Here is a 19,980-nt window from a genome sequence, read left to right on the forward strand (position 1 = left end):
TGAACTTGGCACAAGAAACTACGCGTGCAAAAAACGTCAAAATTGAAGTTGATTAAATGGCTATAGCTTGTTGTTACATTGTTTCGGCAAGTTGGACATAACGTAGTGTTAGCTCTTACTCTATTCTTCCCCGCATTAAAGAAGTATCGAGTTTCGTTTGTTTGACTTGATCTCAACAAGACTGGAAAATCCTTCTTCACACAAATAAGTGGTAGGCATCTGCACCAAGACATCAATGGCTTTTTGTGCGAGATTTTTGTATTCGGGAAATTCAAGAAGAGAAACCCAACATTCTGTGTAATCCACTTCTCGGAATGAGTATTTTTGATTTAAATCAGCCCGTAGTTCCGATAATTCCTCATCCTCAGTTGGTTCTTCATTAAATGGTTGGATAATCCACGAGTTTGCTTCCAGACATTGGTCGTTATCTTCAGGAAAATACGTAGTCAAATTGTCGGCAGGTAATTTCAGGTGACCAACAATAAGGGCAGACAAGTTATCTTCAGCAGAAACGTCCTCAAATTCCCAGCTAGACTCTTTCATGTATTGACTTAATACAGGAAAGTCATTGAAGTTCCTCGACAAAGCATTCTCTTTCCAGAGTGCAATTTTCATCTTCAGCGCATTGATCTTGCTAGTTGACCGAAATATTTCACCCCCTCTCCGTTGAAGACTGATCTTCGCTTGGTTCAAACGATCAAAAATCGACGCCAAGTATGCCAATTTTGCAATCCAGAATATGTCACGAAACTTGGAAGCCTTTGGGTTTCCGTGCAGTGTAAAATGCCCCTCATTGTTCGCGAAGTATATTTGAGCGTATCTGTTTCAAAAGCACAAAGCAGGTTGGCGAGTAATAACCGCACACCAGTAGGTCCGGTTAAAAGTATACAAATATGCCAATTGCTGCCTCTGTTGTGACTTCCATTATCACAGATCAAAGCTGTATGTGTATACCCTTCTCCAGCTGTATACCCTAGTTTTGATCTGATATACACTTGGGTATACAATACAGTATACCCGGTTGAATAGCACTGGCCTAGGCCTACATATGTTCATTAAGAACCAAACGACTTTGACACAAGCCTCTCAACAGGTAGAAGACATTCATACGTGCGAGTCTGAAGAAGACAATTATGCATCAAGTTCGAACCACACAAGCGAGAGTACTGCTCCAATATATAGAAACATTTTTGAAGCATTGATGACCCCATTCGAAGATGCTTAGCTTTCCTTGCGGTTTCTTTTGCGCTTTTGTGATGTTTCTTTCAATACATAACCAAACAATGAAAGGTTTGGATAGAAACATTTTGGACGGTGGGCTACTAAACGTTTTCAGTAGGTACATAACGTTTTAATTCCAAAAAAAAAATATAGCTAAAATTTCATGTCTCAAACGTAAGCTTTAGGTGCATACAAACCAAGATATTTTATCAGCACGTGTTTCCACGTCATAATTTTGATATAAACTGGCAAAACGGGCTTCACGTGGGGGAGGGGGGGTTGACAAAAACGTTACGTTGGCGTCACATGGGGGAGGGGGGTCAAAAATTCGGAAAAACAGCGTTACGTAATATTTGAACGCTCCCTAGGGGGGCCCTTCAAAAGTCGGAGGCCCCGGACACCTGCACCTTCTGCCCTCCCTAAATCCGGGCCTGATTCTATGCAATAGTGAGCTGACTACTCAAGTGCCGAGAAGCAAAAAGAATAGCAGAGAAACTAACAATTTAGAAGTTTCTGTTTGTAACAAAACAAATATTGTCCTTTGCTTTAGCTCTTTTGCAAGTTAATAATTTTTTTTAACTTTTAATTTTAAGGGAAGGAAGTAAACTTGAAGAGGAGATGTACAACAATGGCTGACTTACGAAACATCGAGAACCAGAAAGAAAAGCAGACAAGCGTGACGTTTGAAAGGAAATGACAACCTTTGTTTCGGAGAAGATAAGATGTGTGACGATGAAAAGTTTAATGAACAAGGTTCATTAAAAGGACTGGGTCTGGAGAAGGTTTTAGGTGTTGGTCTTAAGAGCCAATGGGCAAACGTCCGTGAGGCTTGGAATCCCACATCCAGCGTTGATGTCCATTCTTTTTTACTTCATTTAAAAAACTTTTACGATCAAAAAGCTTGAAATAAAAGCTTTGTTACGAAGATGATTAAAAATGTTACGCAATTGTTCCAGTTATGTATAAGGCAGTACTTCGGAACGAAAATAATAGTTTAAAAATCACTTCATTTACAAGCGTGACTGGCAGGCGTGGCCACAACGATAACACATCAAGCCTGCAAATGGTAATGGTGGACAGTTCCGACGGTTTTGTCTATTGCGACGCTTTTCCTCTTGATTAGTGATACGCGTTTCCTCGTACTTGGAGACGGCTTTATGCACAGTGAACCTCCACGAATCTCTATCTTCAGCAAGGTTTATCCAACGTCGAGTGTCCAAGTGGCATAATTTCAGTGATTTATTTAGAGTGTCTTTGAAGCACTTCCTGGGGGCACCAACATTGCAGTGGGCTGTGGAAAACTCTTCGAATAAGGTGACCTTGGGGAGTCTGTGATTGTCCATCCTGAAAACATGGCCGACCAAACCTAGTTGTCTTTTTAACAGAGATGATTCAATGCTAGAGATAGTTAAGTAGTTGCAAATCTAACAAAATATCACAGACTACCCGTTAAGTGATACGCCACGAAGCAATTCAAGTTTCCAAGTCCCCGAAGCAGGTTACTTTCTTAAGAAAGACTTCGATTTTGATCGAAACGCAACCGTATTTTAAACAAACTATTTTGCTATAAACGTAAAATAGAAAAATACTGTAGTAGCATCATCAATTAACTCAAATGTTTGCAGGCGATGAAGCAACGTAAATGCGGTAAGGACAATTGCATCAGCAAGGTTATTACAAGCGGGAATAGGCGGACAGGTCAAATCATCAAGCAGACACAGTCTCGACATCGAGAGAAGCGTTCTCGCCGCCGACATTTCCTTGTTGGTTGCCAGCCAACAGTGGCTTAGTCGGCGAAGTCAATGAGGCGTTGTTCTTGGAAGATCGTTCAAGAGCTGTGGAAAAAGTTGGTCGTAATTATGGTGTACGGTCGATTGGTCGACAGACATTTGGTCGACAAGACGTTTGGTCGACAAGACATTTGGTCGACAGGACGTTAGGTCGACAGAACGATTCATTTTAGGGTTAGGGTTAGAGTTAGGGTTAAGGTTAGTTAACTAACCCTAACCCTAAAATGAATCGTTCTATCGACCTAACGTCCTGTCGACCAAATGTCTTGTCGACCAAACGTCCTGTCGACCAATTGTCCTGTCGACCAACTGACCGGGTACCTTACTTATAATCTACTTTAGTTAGGTTCTTTCGATTTTACACAGGAAAATAACCAAGTGATCTCAAATTGTGCCTTTTAACTCTATTCTTCCTCGACTTGAATTTCAAAGACAAATAAAAATGTCCTCTCTCCAAGTTCATATCATCACCTTATGTGAATATAATTGTCATTTAGCTCAAGACATGCCTTCTTGTTCCCGTCGCTTGGCACGCTTCCGTTTCCTGTCTATAGAAGAAACTTCCTGCTTCAACTGCTGATAGACGTTCCTCATCTCAGTGAGTTTGTTTTGGAGGACTTGGATTTTCTGATCAGGCGTCATAGTTGATAGTTCTAAAAAGAATTTTTTGGGTTACATCAAGTTGTACAACCAAACAGTTCAAGACAACATCAGAAAATGAGACCAGCAGCTTTAATCGTTTCAGTAGGATAGCATAAAATCATTTGTTTTGAAAACTTGTCAATGAAAAACATTGGATTCCTGAAGCCATTATGTCCAGTGACGAAAACTAGTTGTTTAGTTCTGCTTTTCTACCAACAATGGTAACTGTCCTCACCAGCGAATCGCCAACCAATGGTCCGTGTATAATTTTTGATGGTCTACAGAAAAACTGGGACATGCTTTTTATGCAGATTCAGATCAAAAAATTACGAGTAACAAAAAGTGTTATGGAAGGTAGAATTATATGTTCAACGTTCAAGACCTTACTTCAAAATCTCATGAACACTGAACATTATAACGTTGTTACCTTTCATGGGTGCATTTCATAAAATAAAAGTTTTTCTGATTACTGTATTATGTTATAATGTATTTACTCCGTTTTTTTTTTTTTAAATTCATATCAATAGTGGCCCGCCAGATGTAAAAAAAACGCAACAAGATTGCCGCTCAATTTAATTGACAACACAGTGATGCCTATAAACAGTACTATCCGGCAGCGTGAATTTATTTATCTCTGCACAACGAAGACCCATGAAAACGTGGAAAAGGCAAGTTGAGGAGGAAAGCAGCAAGATAAGCTTGACAAGAGAGGACGCGTTAGACACATCGATGTGGAGGCATGGTGTAAAAGTGATTGAGACACTTGGAGGTGAATCCAGACACCCTCAGTAAAGAAGACATCACCGGATTAAAACTGGACTACTACTACTATCTACTGTTGCGTTTTTTAAACTCTGGTTCTTGCTACTTTATTCATTTTGTAAGCATGTTTTTGTGTTGTGCCATTTAATGGTGAACAGGTAGCCTAGTGTTTAGCTGTTTCAGCCTCCTTGTCAAAGCTAGTCGTGCTGACTGACGAAACGTCGGAAGTAAAAGCTGGGTATCAGTATTAACATCAGGTGGTAACCTAGTATAGTCACCAAAAGAACGCAAGTCTTTATCCAATGCCTGTTGAACAGTATCTCTCTGCATTTATTGTAAAAGTTACAAGAAATAAAGTATTTCCACCTTGATGGGAAATAGGGGCGGGGGCGGTGGGAGGATCGCGCTTTGGTTTCTTTTTAGGTTTTTTTCTCTTCTTTGGCTTGTTCTTATAGCCATCTTCGTCACTGTCGCTCTCTCCTACGTTTTCTCGCTTTGTCTGGTCGCTCTAAACAAGAAAATAATTAGAGATCTAAATACGGAAACATTCCTCACAAAATTTTGGTGCGTGTCAACAACTTATCGAAAAACTTCTACTCAAATAGGATTATTAACATGGACAAATTAGCCGATAAGTCGGCCCAAGAATTTCGAAACAAATTTGGCACTCTCGAAAATATTTAAAAGGTCACCTAGTAATCCGTTTCCGATTATCACTGGTTTACAAAAAAAAATTGAATTGCTCTATTACAGTGGTTCTCAAATTGGGGTCCGCGGTCCTTTTGGGGTCCGTGAGACAATTTTCTGGAACCGCAAAGCACCTTCCAAAAAAATTAACACGATTCCGAAGAAAAAATTTTTGTGGAAAGTAAAAATTTTCAGGCAGCTTATTTTCCAAACCAAAGTTAAAAGATATATTTTAGTAAGCCAGCTTGGCATCCCTTCACTCAGTTTTTTAAGCCTGGTCTTTCGTTTCATTGTGATAGCCTTTGTTTCGTTTCTATCGCCTTTGTGACATCATCGAGTGCATAGTGGTGACGTACTCCTACAACACTCGCGTTTACCAGATCGAGAACAGAATTACGAAATATACTCGACTAAAAAGGAGTTCTAAGGCGAAGTTGAATAAAGCTGGTTATTTTTACTGATTTGAGTTTTGGATTGAATGCCTTTCTGAACTTTTAGCTTTTTTAACCTTAGTCAAATTAGCCAAAAATTAACAACTTTTTAACTTTACTGATTGAATTTTTAACTTAAATTTTAGTACAAAAAGTGAAAATGGCTCAGCCTCGAAAAATATTAAGATTCAATGATTCCTAAGTTCAATTTGGTTTCACTGTGATACATTCTGGAGGAGAAGAAAAGCCGCAGAGCGTGCTATGCTGTAAAGTTTTAGCAAGTTCTGCTCTAAAACCCAGCAAGGTGAAAAGACATTTGGTAACACATCATCCGGATTATCCAAACAAAGATGCAGATTTTTTTAAACGGCAAGCTAATAGTTTAGTTAGGCCAAGATTTGATAGCACTAGTGATCAATTGAAGGAAAATACTGCAGGGTTAAGGGCCTCCTACGAAGTTGCAAGAAAAATAGCTATCGCTAAGAAGCCTCACAAGTCACATCATCGGAGAACAACTGATCTTGCCTTGTTGCCAAGTTATTGTACCAAACGTTTTGGGAGAATCTGAAGCTCAAAAGCTGAAGCAAGTGTCTCTGTCAAACGACACTGTGAGTAGGAAAATATCTGAGCTATCGGAAAACTTTTTGTTGCAGGTGGTGTCAAAGATACAGCAGTCAATGTCACATTGATACCTAGCTCAAAACATGTTAGATGTAATGCATAATATCAAGATCATATTGAACCAAACGGAACTTAACATAGAATTGATAACACCCAAGCAGGTGCACCCATTTTATTGACGTGTGTATTTTTAATTGCATGTTACAAATAAATTATTATTTACCGTTTTTGCGCTAATTTGCCTTAAGTTTTTGGTGGACCGTGAGTCGTTGAAAAAATCGCAAGGGGAACGTTCAACAAATTTTTTGAAAAAGTTTGAAAACCACTGCTTTATCACGTCAAATTTTTTCAAATTTTCCGAATCAAATTTTGACTTTCGTTAGTAACGGTACGGTGAGCGACTGAGCGTAAAACAGCAACATATCAAATATTGTGAAGAAAGGGGCGTTCTTCCCGGCTATCAGCACAAGGCTGCGCACTCACTAGTACAGCGAGCAGTTGCGATTCGCTAACCATAACGGTATAGCTTCCACGCTAGCCATTCAGACCATCCAATCAACAATATGTTTCTTGGCAGCCGATTTGTAGCAAGAATTGACAGCGATAGACACATGTTTCGCCCATGAGGCTGGGCTAGTCAGTGCTCAGCCTTGTGGTGATAGCCGGGAAGAACGCCCCTTTCTTCACAATATCCTCTGCCCTGGCGCCTGCTAGTTTTGTTGGCTCTTTTCTTTCCACAAAGATAAGAGTTAAACTGACTGGTAAAGCGGCGGTCGAATAAAGCAATTTCAATCCTCACTAGATTCTCTATGTACTAATCAATCAATTGTTTCGAACTGTCATACGCTGCTTTCCCCTTGTAACGCTGTTCTTGCCCGCTCGGATCAACATCGCTCCGCTTTCAATGCATTGATCAACACGATCCCCTGATCAACTCGATGCAGCCTCAAAACTTCTACCCCAATTTTCTATTTTTACCGGTAATGCAGCCTATCAGTGCCTCTGGTTTTGATCGCTAGCCTCCCCGACCCAGCTGGGCGAACCTGCCTCAACGTCTGGCCAGTGCACATCCGTGCTCGCCGAATGAAAGCTTACTCTTCTCCAGTGAGTATTAATTACACTCCCACCTATATATATATATATATTTTTTTTTGATTACAGTATATTGATTCATCGAGCCTCTGCTCCACATTTTTATTGAATATTCGTCTGCCACGAGAGCCAAATTATCCTTAAATGGTTCGACTCTCTTCCTCGTGGGAGACCCCAATTTTATCCGCTCTGCCTACTGGCAGACCGGGTATAAGAGTCAAAGTACCTGCGCGAGGACGCGTGAAGGAGACGTGGGCGCTGCCCGGCGGTCAATTACTGCCGGTTCCAGCGTCCACACACGACGGGTCGCCCGGTTCGTCGCAGGGCTTCTTTCTGGGCTATGCAGAAAGAGCCTGTCTCCCTGGCCCGCTCCGCCATTCTAAATTTGCGGACGGGCCATATAGTTTTTCGATCCACACTCTCCCTCCACAGGTACCTCGACTCCCCAGCCTGGCCCTCGCGACCTAAGCTGGTGGACTTAACCCTCCGGGTGCATCGTCACCCCATAAATCACGCCGCTCCCCGCCGCCGCGGGGTGTGGCAGGCCGGTTTCTGAAAGTCTTCGACCTGGCTATGTTTGTTTGTGCTCTCTCGCCGTGTCAATTATTTGTACCCGTGCGCTGTTGATGCAAATAAAACAGTTTAACACATACGGTGCAATACTGATGAGCCCAGCCTCATGGGCGAAACATGTTAAATTTTGTTATGCTGCACATGTAATGTGGCTTGCTTTAGTGCAGTTTTGTGTAGTCAATCCACCTCTATTCAGCAATGATTCAAAGCGGTTCATATTATACATCACAGGGGTTCATATTACACAGAGGGTTGTGTAATATGAACTCTTTTGGTAAATTAATAAAATTGAAATAACTTTTTTATTGCAAAATATCACATACTAATGTATTGATGGGGAATAGCTATGCATGTTAGCTTGCTGTTCTGTAAATATTGTCTATATTTTCATTGAAGTTGTGAAATTAGGAACGTTTATTGTTAGGGGGTTCATAATACACGGCTTTTCCCTAGTTTCATTTTGACATGCTATTTTCACACAGTTTCATTTTGTACTTATTGCTTTAGCCATTTGACTCTCATCAACCTTGGTTTACTTTTGCGCATTGTCATCATTATTTTGTCATCGTAGTTAGGTTCGTGTAGTTTAGTTTAAATTTGCCTATAAATATTTTACGCAGCCTGTAAATACTTACGCAGTATTCTACCAGTTAGTCTTGGACAGTATCTTAGGCCAGTGCTCTTCAACCTTTTTGTCCGTGGTACACCTTTTTTCAATTTTTAATAACTTCGTATACCTCACAAATAGCAATGTTTAATTGTGCACAGAAAGTAAAAAAAAACTAATAATTAATTAATTGTTTGTTAAAGTGATTATAGTAGTCTTGAACTAGGCACAAGAAACTACGCATGCAAAAGTGCAAAAAACGTCAAAATTGAAGATTTAATGGCTAGCTTGTTGTTGCATTGTTTCGGCAAGTTGGACATAACGTGGCGTTAACTCTTTCTTTATTCCTCCCCGCATTAATAAAGAATCAATGTCAAGTGCATAGCCGGATGCATAGCCGAGTGGTGAGAGCCGTGGAACGGCAATCGAAAGGGCACCGGTTCGACACCACTCAAGAGCATGCGGCTGTGTCTTTGGCAGGACATTCAAAGGCATGCCTGAAGGTGGACACGAAGATTGGCTTCCTTGCCTTCCCGTCCACTTAATCTAAATCTTCACCAACCGGGTGCAAGCCTGGATACGACAAATGTCAAGTATCGAGTTTCGTTTGTTTGACTTGATCTCAACAAGACTGGAAAATCCTTCTTCACACAAATGAGTGGTAGGCATCTGCACCAAGACATCAATCAATCAAGTTTATTTCGGCATAGCTCCACATTCATTTTCAATGTACACATCAGGAGATATAACAAATCGCTTTTTTTAATATGGAAACTACACCATGGAGGCACCGAAAAAACCATGCGGTTATCTAAGTCAAGGTGCCCCCACATGGGATGTTTACTGGATACAATATATACAGTAATTGGATTAATAGTACGGATCAATGGCTTTTTGCGCGGGATTTTTGTATTCGGGAAATTCAAGAAGAGAAACCCAACATTCTGTGTAATCCACTTCTCGGAATGAGTATTTTTGATTTAAATCAGCCCGTATAGTTCAAATAATTCCTCATCCTCAGTTGGTTCTTTATTAAATGGTTGGATAATCCACGAGTTTGCTTCCAGACATTGGTCGTTATCTTCAGGAAAATACGTAGCAATATTTCCAAGTTAAAAGAAAAATGTCTGACAATAGGCGGACACACGTCAAAAGCACAAAGCAGGTTGGCGAGTAATAACCGCACACCAGTAGGTCCGGTTAAAAGTTTACAAATATGCCAATTGCTGTCTCTGTTGTGACATCCACTATCACAGATCTAAGCTGTATGGGTCTGCTACTATTCGGTGAGTCTGATTCGGTGAGTTTCTAACCTCTAACCCCTAACACTAACCCCAAACCCCTAACCCTAAAACGGCAATGATAATTAGGCTACGGTACCTGATAATTAAAAAAAAAAATTGAAAAAATCCCCTGTTAAGGGATCAGACTCACCGAATCGGACTCACCGAAACGGGCCATTCCGAAGCTGTATGTGTATACCCTTCTCCAGCTGTATACCCTAGTTTTGATCTGGTATACACTTGGGTATATACAGGGTGACCCAAAAAGATTCGTACCCATAAAAATTTCAATTGTGACTTTGATTGAAAAGCTATTTATTTCAAATTACAACCACACATTATTCAGTTTATGGAAGACCATTGACCAGAGTTTTAGCTTTTTCTGTCAATTTTTAGTCAATTTATGGCTTTCCCAAGATGTGTTCCAAATGTAAAAAAATCGACTAAAACATGGGTACGAATCTTTTTGGGTCACCCTGTAGTATACCCGGTTGAAAAGCACTGTCTTAGGCTACTGCAGATTCATTCATTTATTTATTTAGTGACAGCTTTTAGGTAATGCTTTCTTATGTTTGCTTTTTAGGCAGTAATGATGCTCTACAGTTAGAGCGAAATGCATATGCCAATAGGGCTCTGCTGATTTTCCATGTATTTTTGTAATAAAGAATGATTAATTGATACTTGATGGAGAATCGCTGGCCTGCTGCTTCTTAGTCAGGAGATCCCCTAGCCTATCCTTAATGGAAATCAATATATGTCTTTCCATAATATGCATATATATTTCTTATTCCTAAACTGAAGAAATGTTTCTGTTTCATAAAGGAGTGATTGAAAGTTTTTAATATTTTTAATCAAGTAAACAATTCTTCAGGTGGACAAAAGTAGCAAAAAGTGTATTCATTATGTTTACAGCTTTTATGTAATTTATATTTTGGGCAAATGCACAAAGGTTTACAAATGATTTCATGTCTGTGGGTTAGAGTCTTGCTATCCTGTTATGGAGTTGTAGCCTACAAACAACAAATTAACATAGCCTACTTTATCAGATTGTGCTAATTTTGTAGTTTCCCAAACATTGCTTAATTACATACATTTTTGTCTAAATTAGTGACTTTGTTGATGACAGAGGGGCAACTACTTCACCTGCCTATGGCCCAGCACAATTTAATATGCACAAAGCTACATTGGATTGGTCAATAATACTAGTCAGTGTATTGATGGTGTGATGTATTGAAATTAACCCATACTCCAATGTAGGCCCACAAACTAATCATTTGTATAAAAAGTAACCTCAGACTTCAGTCATGTTTTTAGTACAAAAAAGGACCTTAATAAATAAAATACCTTGATAATCTTTGTTTTTGTTTTTCATATCTTTATCCTGCATTGCGGGAAAGCGGACTTGAGCGCTATGCATCGGTGTACGCCTTCCGACGTACACCTGACCCACGCTGCAGCCGACGGCAATGTCTATTTCCGGTTGTCTACTCTGCTTATGACTTATGCTTATTGCTTGTGACGACCAACATAAAAAGTCAATCGCACTTTTTCTGTTGGTCGTCACCGCTTTGAATTTTTATGTTTATTGTTGGAAGTTTTTACGTAATTTAACGTGGTAAGTAACCGCTCACACATCATTGGCAAATTTTTAAAATATTGCGTGTTTTATTTTTTCTTGCCTTCAATCGCACTGCAGTATATAACCTGGTGAAATTTTATTTTGTATGTTATTCGCTCTGAGGATGCGCATTGTCATGGTGCGCGAAACGTCAGTGAAGCAATAAACCATCTTGTTTGTTGTTAATTTTACTTTCAATTTCATCAGATGAACGTAGCAACTAGTGCTAGAAACGATAATTGTCCTGATGAACACCCAAACTTTTCAGTATTCATATGTGATTTCGTCGAGTTTGCAGGTTTGCTCTAGGGTTGCCAGTTCTGCAATTTCTACGCGGCATTGGGTTAGTTTTGCTTTGGAGTCATAAGAAAGCGATGCGGCTTCTGATTGGTCAGTTTTTGAGATAGACACCAAATAGGGAACCTTTTGTAAATATGCATACCGGTAGTCAAGTTTTGTGTTTCTTTGCTATAACGTCACAAGAGCAATCTGGATAGATTTCCCGGCACGACAATAAGTCCTATCATTGATGACACATGAGATGTTTTTTGTTTAACTATTGGCTACATTGCAATGCAAACATTTAAAACAATGAAAAATTAGCTTAACGTTTAGTTAAAACTATAGTTTTCTTCCAAACAAACGCATTGTCTGCATGCCACCTGAAGTGGTACTTGCATACCATTAGCAGTGCACGAACACCAGGTTGAAAAATAGTGATTGAATCGATAAACCCAAAAAGTGCATAACAAGAGCAACTGACTGTATGTATAGCTATTCACGAACAAATCAAAATCAAACCTCAGCATTTTTTGCAACTGTCCGATGTGGACTTTGTTGGCTTCCTGAATGGATCCTTTTTTGTGATGGGAATTTACTTTCTACATCATTTTCCCCACTCTTCTCGGTGGTGCATACTTTATCGAGCGTCTCTGAAGCAGGTGCATTAACTTCACTGGATAATCCAGCGCCGCTGTAAGAATCAAAGAATGACTTGATAATGACGCTGAGGTTTACCAACATGCCAGTGTCAGTGCACAAGTGACATCAGTGTAATCAAATCAATTTAAATCCGCTTATTCGAATAGCGTTTCGAATTGGTTTGGGTAAATTATCATTTCGATATTGAGATGTTTTTGGGGCAATGAGTCCGAAATAAAAGTAAAAAAGTAACATATTATTTTATAATTTCAGCCCTCGAAATTAGCTTCCATCTTCGACGGCAAAAACATTGCCGTCGCCAAATCAACAAACCTTGGATTGCGGCGGCAATTGCCGTATGCCTTAATCAAATGAAATTTTATGCGCTTCTCCATTGTGTGTCACACGGCGGTAGCCCAGAGCATCAGGCAAGCTATTTTATGCGCTGACAATGCTCTTGTGAACTGTAAAAAGTTTGCAACCTTATAAATACTGGCTAACCATAATTGTTACGCAAAAGTTATTCTTTCATCGAATGCTTATTTTTTACTGGTGTCGTTGCGAATATAAAAAGTGGTGCAAAATTGGATAAATGGTTCTTTGGCAGTAAAGAAAAGTAATGCTTCCGATCATATGGCATCGCGCATTCATGAACGGGCAGTTTTGCGTCTTCAAGTATTCCAGTGACGACGCGAAAACCTCATCCTCCGATACAGCATCCGATGATTCCAATTCGGACTAGTTCTTTATCCAACAGACTTTGTGTTGCTCGCAGTATCCTAATTGTGCCGAAATTATGTTAGTGTTGTACTGTATACGTAAATCGAGGCAATCTTCTCGCAGGGAGCTATTGATTTGTTACCGGTACCTGATTGAGCAATTAACCTTATTTCATGATAATTCAAAGTGCTGACTCGAACGTTGAATCATCCCAAAATTAACTTACTTTTCCCCTCCAATAAATTATTTAACGTGAATCACCGTAACAGCGTGCGTATTGCGTTGCTCGCTTTATCGCTACTTTTGGTATTATTACATTACAACAAATCAAACAGTGCGGTCGTGATCGACTGTTCGATTATTTTTTTCTCTTCTCGTTTTACATGTTTTGGTACAATTTTTTCGTAATAAACGTTCACAGCCATTGCCGAGGCAATTTCAACTTTTGCCATTTGGCCTCGTCAACGTTTTTGCGAAGTAAAATATGCTAATTGCGAAGACTGTGTGAGTGTTCACAGCAAGTAAAATAGTCCGAGGTTAAATCTTGGTGCGATGTTTCTGCTGATTAAACTCCCGCTGCGAGTAAATCAAACAGGAAGAAATTTTGAACAATTTTTGTCCAAATTAAATGCTCATTTTGCGACGGCATTTTTATTGCCATAGCAGAATGGCCATTATGACGTTTGCGGCGGCATTTACCACGGCAATTGCCGTGTGCCGCCGCTAATTTCGAGGACTGTAATTTACAAAACTTTGTGATATTTCTAACCTTTCCAGATTATTTTCAGGTTCGTTGAAAGAATGTTGCGGGGATTGATCTGGTGTGATTGGAGGAGTGTTCTCCATAAGGGTCTTGAAGGAAGTAAAACATTATTTAATTGTTGTGACGAATAGAATTAAGTAACAAAAGTAGATGACACCATTTAATGGCTTTAATAAACTAAATAGGCACTGCGTCTGAAAAACATAGCAGAACATAAATATACCTTCACGTAACAGCAACAGAAAACTATACTAGCACCACCCTACTTCAACCCAAGCAGCGTGTTAATGGTAACTCAACAAGGGTGTAAAGGAAGACGCGACCTTACACGTCAGCGGCGCCGCTGCAATCAACACAAAGCTTTAAGCAACAGAACAGAACTTCACGACAATTGTAATGTTTAAACTTGCCTGGAAAGCAGCATGAGATACAACATGAAGAAAATAGTTCGGACAATAATGAAATTATTTGCAAAAAATAAAAGTTTTAAATGTTGGATAGTTTTCTTCATATTTAATTGCTGATGGAATTTTAAGTGCATATAAATTTTTGATGGAACACTTACAAAGGTGACATAGATCACAAAAGCACATTTGATTTTAGTAATATGTTACGCATCACCTTACTACTGGATGTTGCCTCATCTGAATTTTGATGCATTTGTGGAGATGTTTCAACATTATTGGAAGAGGTTGGTATGGCGGACGAAGATGCACCTGACTTAGTGACATTGTTATTGGTGTCTGAAGATGACGAGGAATTTTCGCCACTTGAAGTGGAAGTATCTTCTTTTTTTTCTTCCTCCTGGGAGTTATTTTGTGTCTCTTCACCAGTTTCTTCATTTGCATCCAACTGTTCCTCTCTAATTGGATAGTCAAGCATAGAAGCTAGTGGTTCTGGGTTCGACTCCTTTTGAAGATCCACACATTCAGTTTTAACATCTGTTAGATTATTCTTGGTCTCAAGCTCTATCTTGGGAGCTTCGTCATCGAAATTATCGTAAGTCTCATTTTTCACATCAGAAGTGTTGACACTTGTCCTTTCTTCATGACTCTGAAACAACTTCTTACTTTGAGCAGATTTTCTTTGGGTTTGTCTGCGATCTGGTTTTAAATTCTTTTCGATATAATTATCAGCTTCCGACCAGACAGTTAAGGGGGAAGCACGACTTGCTTCCGAACCTTCAAATGGTGATGAGGCTTCTGATGACAAATCATCAAGATTGTGGACTTCACTAGGAGGCGCAGTGTCATTGCTCACAGAATTGCTATTCCGTTTTCTTTTTGTCAATCCATAAAGAGCGGATTCTTTGAGATAAGCAGGAGATTTGGATCGGCGACCAGACGTTCGACGATGCACAGGGAATAACCCGAGAGGAACAGCTGGGTGATCATTACGTTTTGGAGACTTTTCCTCCCTTGTGATAAAACAATCTTTGGTATCGGTTTTTATCTCATTGGAAATCAACTTCTCGACAGAGGTTGCTCGTTTGATGTGGCAAGACTCCGAATGAAGAAGAGGAGTTGAAGAAGATGTACTCCTTCGTCGTATCCTTCCTTTCTCCACAAGCTTTTCATCAACATTCTTGGACTGACTTTGGTAAATTTTTATTAGTTTTGATTCTCCTGCTTTCTTTTCACCAGCAATTGCTTTATTGGCAGCGGATGAAGGGTCTACTCCCTTAAATTTGTCGTCCTGAACCAACTTCACAACCGCCGTTGACGGTAGTTGTCCATCCAAGTTCTTGACCTCATTCAACGTGGGAGTCATGGAGCGGCGAAGAGTGGGTTTTGACGACGAGGCAAGAAAGTTAGTAGAGTCATTTTTGTCACCCACATAGCTCGAGATTCTCCAGGGTTTAATCCATTCATCGTGGCGACTATTCCAACCAGCGTAATGAACATAATACTGAACCTCGTTTTCTTCAACCTCAACATCTACTACTTTTGCACAGTAAAGTTTAAAAGAATCTTTACCATACTTTACTCGTAACTTGTCGCCAGGTTTGTAAAAAGGTTGTTTTCTTCCGCTGTTAGATCTTTTACGATCTGTCGGTTTGTGGTTTTCCATAACTTCGTTTGAAGATGAAGTGGAGGATTTGCTGCGGGTAATGGATTTTTCTGAGCTTGCAGTTGAGCTTGTGTCATCTATGTCTGAATCCCTTTTGAACTCCAAATCGATTTTGCTCTTTCGATTTCGTTTGTTATCTTTACTCGAAAGTGAAATTTCGTTTTCATCTACTACACTCACTGTTTCAGATAACTTTCTGCGTCGACTCACTCGACGAGATGCTGGTTCTGCATCATTTTCTGCACGAAATGATCTTGCTTTTGACAATCTTCTGCTTGCCTTTACTTCAAGACGACTTTTCGATGTATTATTTTTGTGAGACCTTTCAAATGTTTTCATGTACTCTTCAAAATTGAGAAGATACTTGCTGTAAGCCATCTTGGCGTGATGTCCTGCAGCCTGAGTAAGCTTTGGAATTCCAAGATCAGAATAAATTTCTCTCCAATCCGCAGGAGAGGTAATATTATGGAAACCTCCTTTCGTTTGCACCAAACTGTAATAAAAGCCAGTTTTAGTATATCATCATGCCCGGGGAGCCCAATTCTACTCCCATCAAATGGGTGATGTACCAGCAATTAATGAACCGAACAAGTAAAAGTCATGGGGACCAATCGAACAGCAGCATTTATCTGTCTTCTGGTGTTTATTTGCACTAATATTTCTGTCACGTATTCTATAATTTACTTTTTAAAAGAACACGTGTTAAACCAGCAAAGAATGTAGATATTGTTCTGAAAAATGTGTTTTTCATTCCTAAAAGTGAAAAAAGACAGAGAAAACTTTTGTTGCATTTGTAGATTGTCGAGAAAAGGATTCAGAATCTTTGGTGTTTAGATGTATCAGGTATGTCTAACGTTTGCTGGGAGCAATGACATTTGAATCAGTTGCATTTTAAATCGCAAAATTTCTACAAATGATTAAAAATGGCTGTCAGGGGACCATTGGACAAAAAGGTTTCAAAAAGGTCTCGCTTGCAAAATATATGACTTTTAACATTGTATTAATGCTAAAAAACGTAAACGAGTTTGTCTAAAGGCGACCAGGTGTAAATAAAGTTAAGAATTTAATGTTTGTTTGCACATATCCAGCGTCAGGTGAGTTTGAAAAGCATGTTTCAAAATAGGTGAGCATCTTCCATTTTGTTTTCAAAATGGACATCATCATCAGTTCTGAAATATTTGTACAGACAAAGATCATGTCCGGATGGTCCCCACCCTATGTCCGAAACTCTGAATGATCTATGATGAATGATTCACTCATGGGGACCATTGGGACACTTTGAAAATGTTTTTTTTTAAATGCAAAGTTTTTTCCGCAAGTTACTGTAGCTCCTGCTTTTTTGGTAGCCTAAGCTTATGATAGATGCAAGTGCTAGAAACAACAAAACGTTTTTAATTTAGACAAACAGATATTGAAAAAGTGCAATAAACTGAATTTTGTCCGATTGGTCCCACACTTCCCCTATGTGCCATCTTTGCAATGGATAATTTCTGTATTGCTTCACGCAATGGCAATGATCAACTGACAATGGAAAAGGTTTGCAATTGACAAAACAACCATACTTATACAGAAGAAATAAATCTAGGTCCTTGTATCCCAATACAGGAGTCTTGTTGATGGAGCATCCACAATCTTCCATAAACTTATACAGTTGTTCCAAGAAGTCGTTATTCTGAAAGTTAATATACACTAATATTCAAAGTGGCTATATCGGAATATAAACATTTCAATATTCTTAACAGTCAAACATTTCAATAAAAAGTACAGTGTACTATTGCTAAAAAAGCTTTTTGTAGGTGGAAGTTTTTGCAGTGATACTTCATAAAAAAAACAGCAAAAAATTCATCGAAACCATTCCGATGTTTCATCATCCAAATGTGCCTCTGTTGGTTAGATTGTCTGCCTCTAAATCGACAGGTGTGGGTTCCGTATCCTGTCGGGTCATACTGCAGGCATTTTAAAAGTTTTAATTTATTTTAAAAGTATTTCATTTCTGCTTTGCATATAGCAAAGGAATGGATTAAGGGTAATAATATACTGAACTGTACCTCTATACTATAGTTTTTACGGATGCTCTGACAATGTCTGTTTACTATAGCGATAAGAGCTACGTATATCAACGAAGAATAGTTTATCTTTGCTCAATTCTGTCCAGTCGAAGACTGCTTACTATATCATAACACATTTAATGGCAAATAGTTTTAAATTTTTTGTCAAATCCAGTCTTATACGTGATTCAAAGAATATGAATGGTGTACCACCAAAGTCTGTCTTTTTCTCAAGTTTTTATTTTTAACAAATTTCATTCATTGCTTTGCACAACTTTTCTCAAAAAAAAATCACACTTTCAAATTACTGTTGTTTTTTAATTGTTTTTTTTTTTCTTCATATCATCTGATCATATCTTATCATCATATCATATTTAATATACCACGTGATTGTTGATGATTTAGAACAACTCTCTAATATTATAATACTTCAAATATGACGCACATACATTCATTGTTTCTACAAAATGTTGTTAGCATTTCTAAATTGGTACAAAAACAAATTCCTCTAAGTGAACATCGCTTTTTACAATAAAAATAAATTCCAAGATTGTAGATAAATATTATAGAGAAAATGACCGTGTGCTGCTTATTCAAGCAAAAGACTTCACAAAATTATGCTACAAGGTTTTGCATTTTTAAGCATATCCAGGCTTATGTCTGGTGGTTGAAAACGGAAATGCAAGGTAGCTAATCTTCGCACCACCTTCAACGAAGTGATCTCGTGCCAAGGCAGAAACGTGCCTTCAGTGGGTGCTGAACCGTTATCTGTTTGAGCATTGAACAGATGTCCTCACAACTCGGTCGGGTAAGCGGCAATTTACAAATAACATGGCTTGCTTCATAAACAAATTACTTGCAACCCAAACATGGGCTCTTAATGTTTTCAATTGATTGACCAGGTGTTTCAACCATTTTGGGCACATGGTTGTTACCGTAGTTAATTGTGACGACATGATCTTGAAAAATATATTTCAAGAGTTGGCTAATCTTCCTATTGAAACATTGTCTCTTGTTTATTCAACCTACAATACTGGAAAATGATTTGCCATTTTGCTCTTAAAGGGATAGTAAAGGAAAAACCTGACTTGGCGATTTTCCACGTGCAACCATAAAACGATTTTCAATAAAATTTTGCCCCATTGCGGTCTGATCAGCATTCCGCGCCCGCTTTTGTCAGAGCTTTCAAAACTAGAATGGGCGTGAGCAACGAAGCGTGCGACTGTACAGTCTACGTCACTATAGGCGAGCAATCAGTTGATCGTGCAATAGTTGTTACTGCGGGCGATTTAACTGTAGGCTATGTTTATGTACATCAAAACAGCAGATTTCAACATCAAAACATCAGACAGTTTGCTCAAAACATCAGATCTGATGTTAGTGTTAACGTGGCTATTGTTATTGCTGTCGATAGTGACGTATTCTCGAGCAGTGTTTGCACTTTTTGGTCATTTTGAAAAAATAAATAAATGAAACATTGAACTTTGGGCCTTGCCAGTGCCATTGAAAACAATTTTTTTTCGGTAATTCTTTTTGAAATGTATTCTTGAATGTTCAGTTTACGCATTTTAATGCGTAATTCCCGTTTGAAAATTTTATTTACTATGCCTTTAAAATAAAAAATATATGCTAAAAATCCTAAAATTACATGGTAAGAGTTTATTTAGTTAATCTAAAGCAATACTAAAAGTAATTTGCGTTCTTCTGGTGACTATTTACTAGGTTACCTCCTGATGTTAAAGATGATAACTAGCTTTTGTATTTCCGACGTTTCGTCAGTCAGCACGACTGACTTTATCAAGGTGGCTAAAACAGGTTAACACAACCTGTTCAGCAACGATGGCACAACACAAAAACGTACTGATAAAATGAATAAAGTAAGCAGCAAGAATCAGAATTAAAACACGCAACAAGATACCTAGAGGTTAAACTGACTATGCCAACTATAGATAAACGGGTACTATGCCAATAGATAGATAAATTTACGCTGTTGGAAAGCAGCCTACTGGTTTTAGGCATTCACTGCATTCAGTTTAACCTCTAGGTATCTTGTTGCGTGTTTTAATTCTGATTCTTGCTGCTTACTTTATTTATTTTATCAGTACGTTTTTGTGTTGTGCCATCGTTGCTG

At 38.8% G+C, this 19,980-nt stretch overlaps 1 protein-coding gene across 2 annotated transcripts in view; it reads right to left on the reverse strand.

The window, feature by feature from the left end:
- Positions 1–2,070: 2,070 nt before the first annotated feature.
- LOC145771391 (uncharacterized) overlaps positions 2,071–19,980 on the reverse strand; it is a 126,741-nt gene continuing 108,831 nt past the window's right edge. Inside the window, exons 10-16 of one of the 2 annotated variants that reach the window (XM_082583154.1) lie at positions 17,364–17,473; positions 14,353–16,294; positions 13,738–13,820; positions 12,129–12,300; positions 4,782–4,923; positions 3,521–3,664; positions 2,071–3,056 (exon numbers count right to left, since the gene is read on the reverse strand). In XM_082583154.1, the coding sequence (XP_082439280.1) occupies positions 2,929–3,056; positions 3,521–3,664; positions 4,782–4,923; positions 12,129–12,300; positions 13,738–13,820; positions 14,353–16,294; positions 17,364–17,473 (2,721 nt within the window). In that variant the 3' untranslated portion in view covers positions 2,071–2,928. Of the gene's footprint in view, positions 3,057–3,482; positions 3,665–4,781; positions 4,924–12,128; positions 12,301–13,737; positions 13,821–14,352; positions 16,295–17,363; positions 17,474–19,980 lie in introns of both variants that reach the window. The other variant, XM_082583161.1, reaches the window with a different exon arrangement.

This window comes from Aplidium turbinatum, chromosome 1 (genome assembly GCF_918807975.1).
Source record: "Aplidium turbinatum chromosome 1, kaAplTurb1.1, whole genome shotgun sequence".
NCBI classification, from domain to species: Eukaryota; Metazoa; Chordata; class Ascidiacea; order Aplousobranchia; family Polyclinidae; genus Aplidium; species Aplidium turbinatum.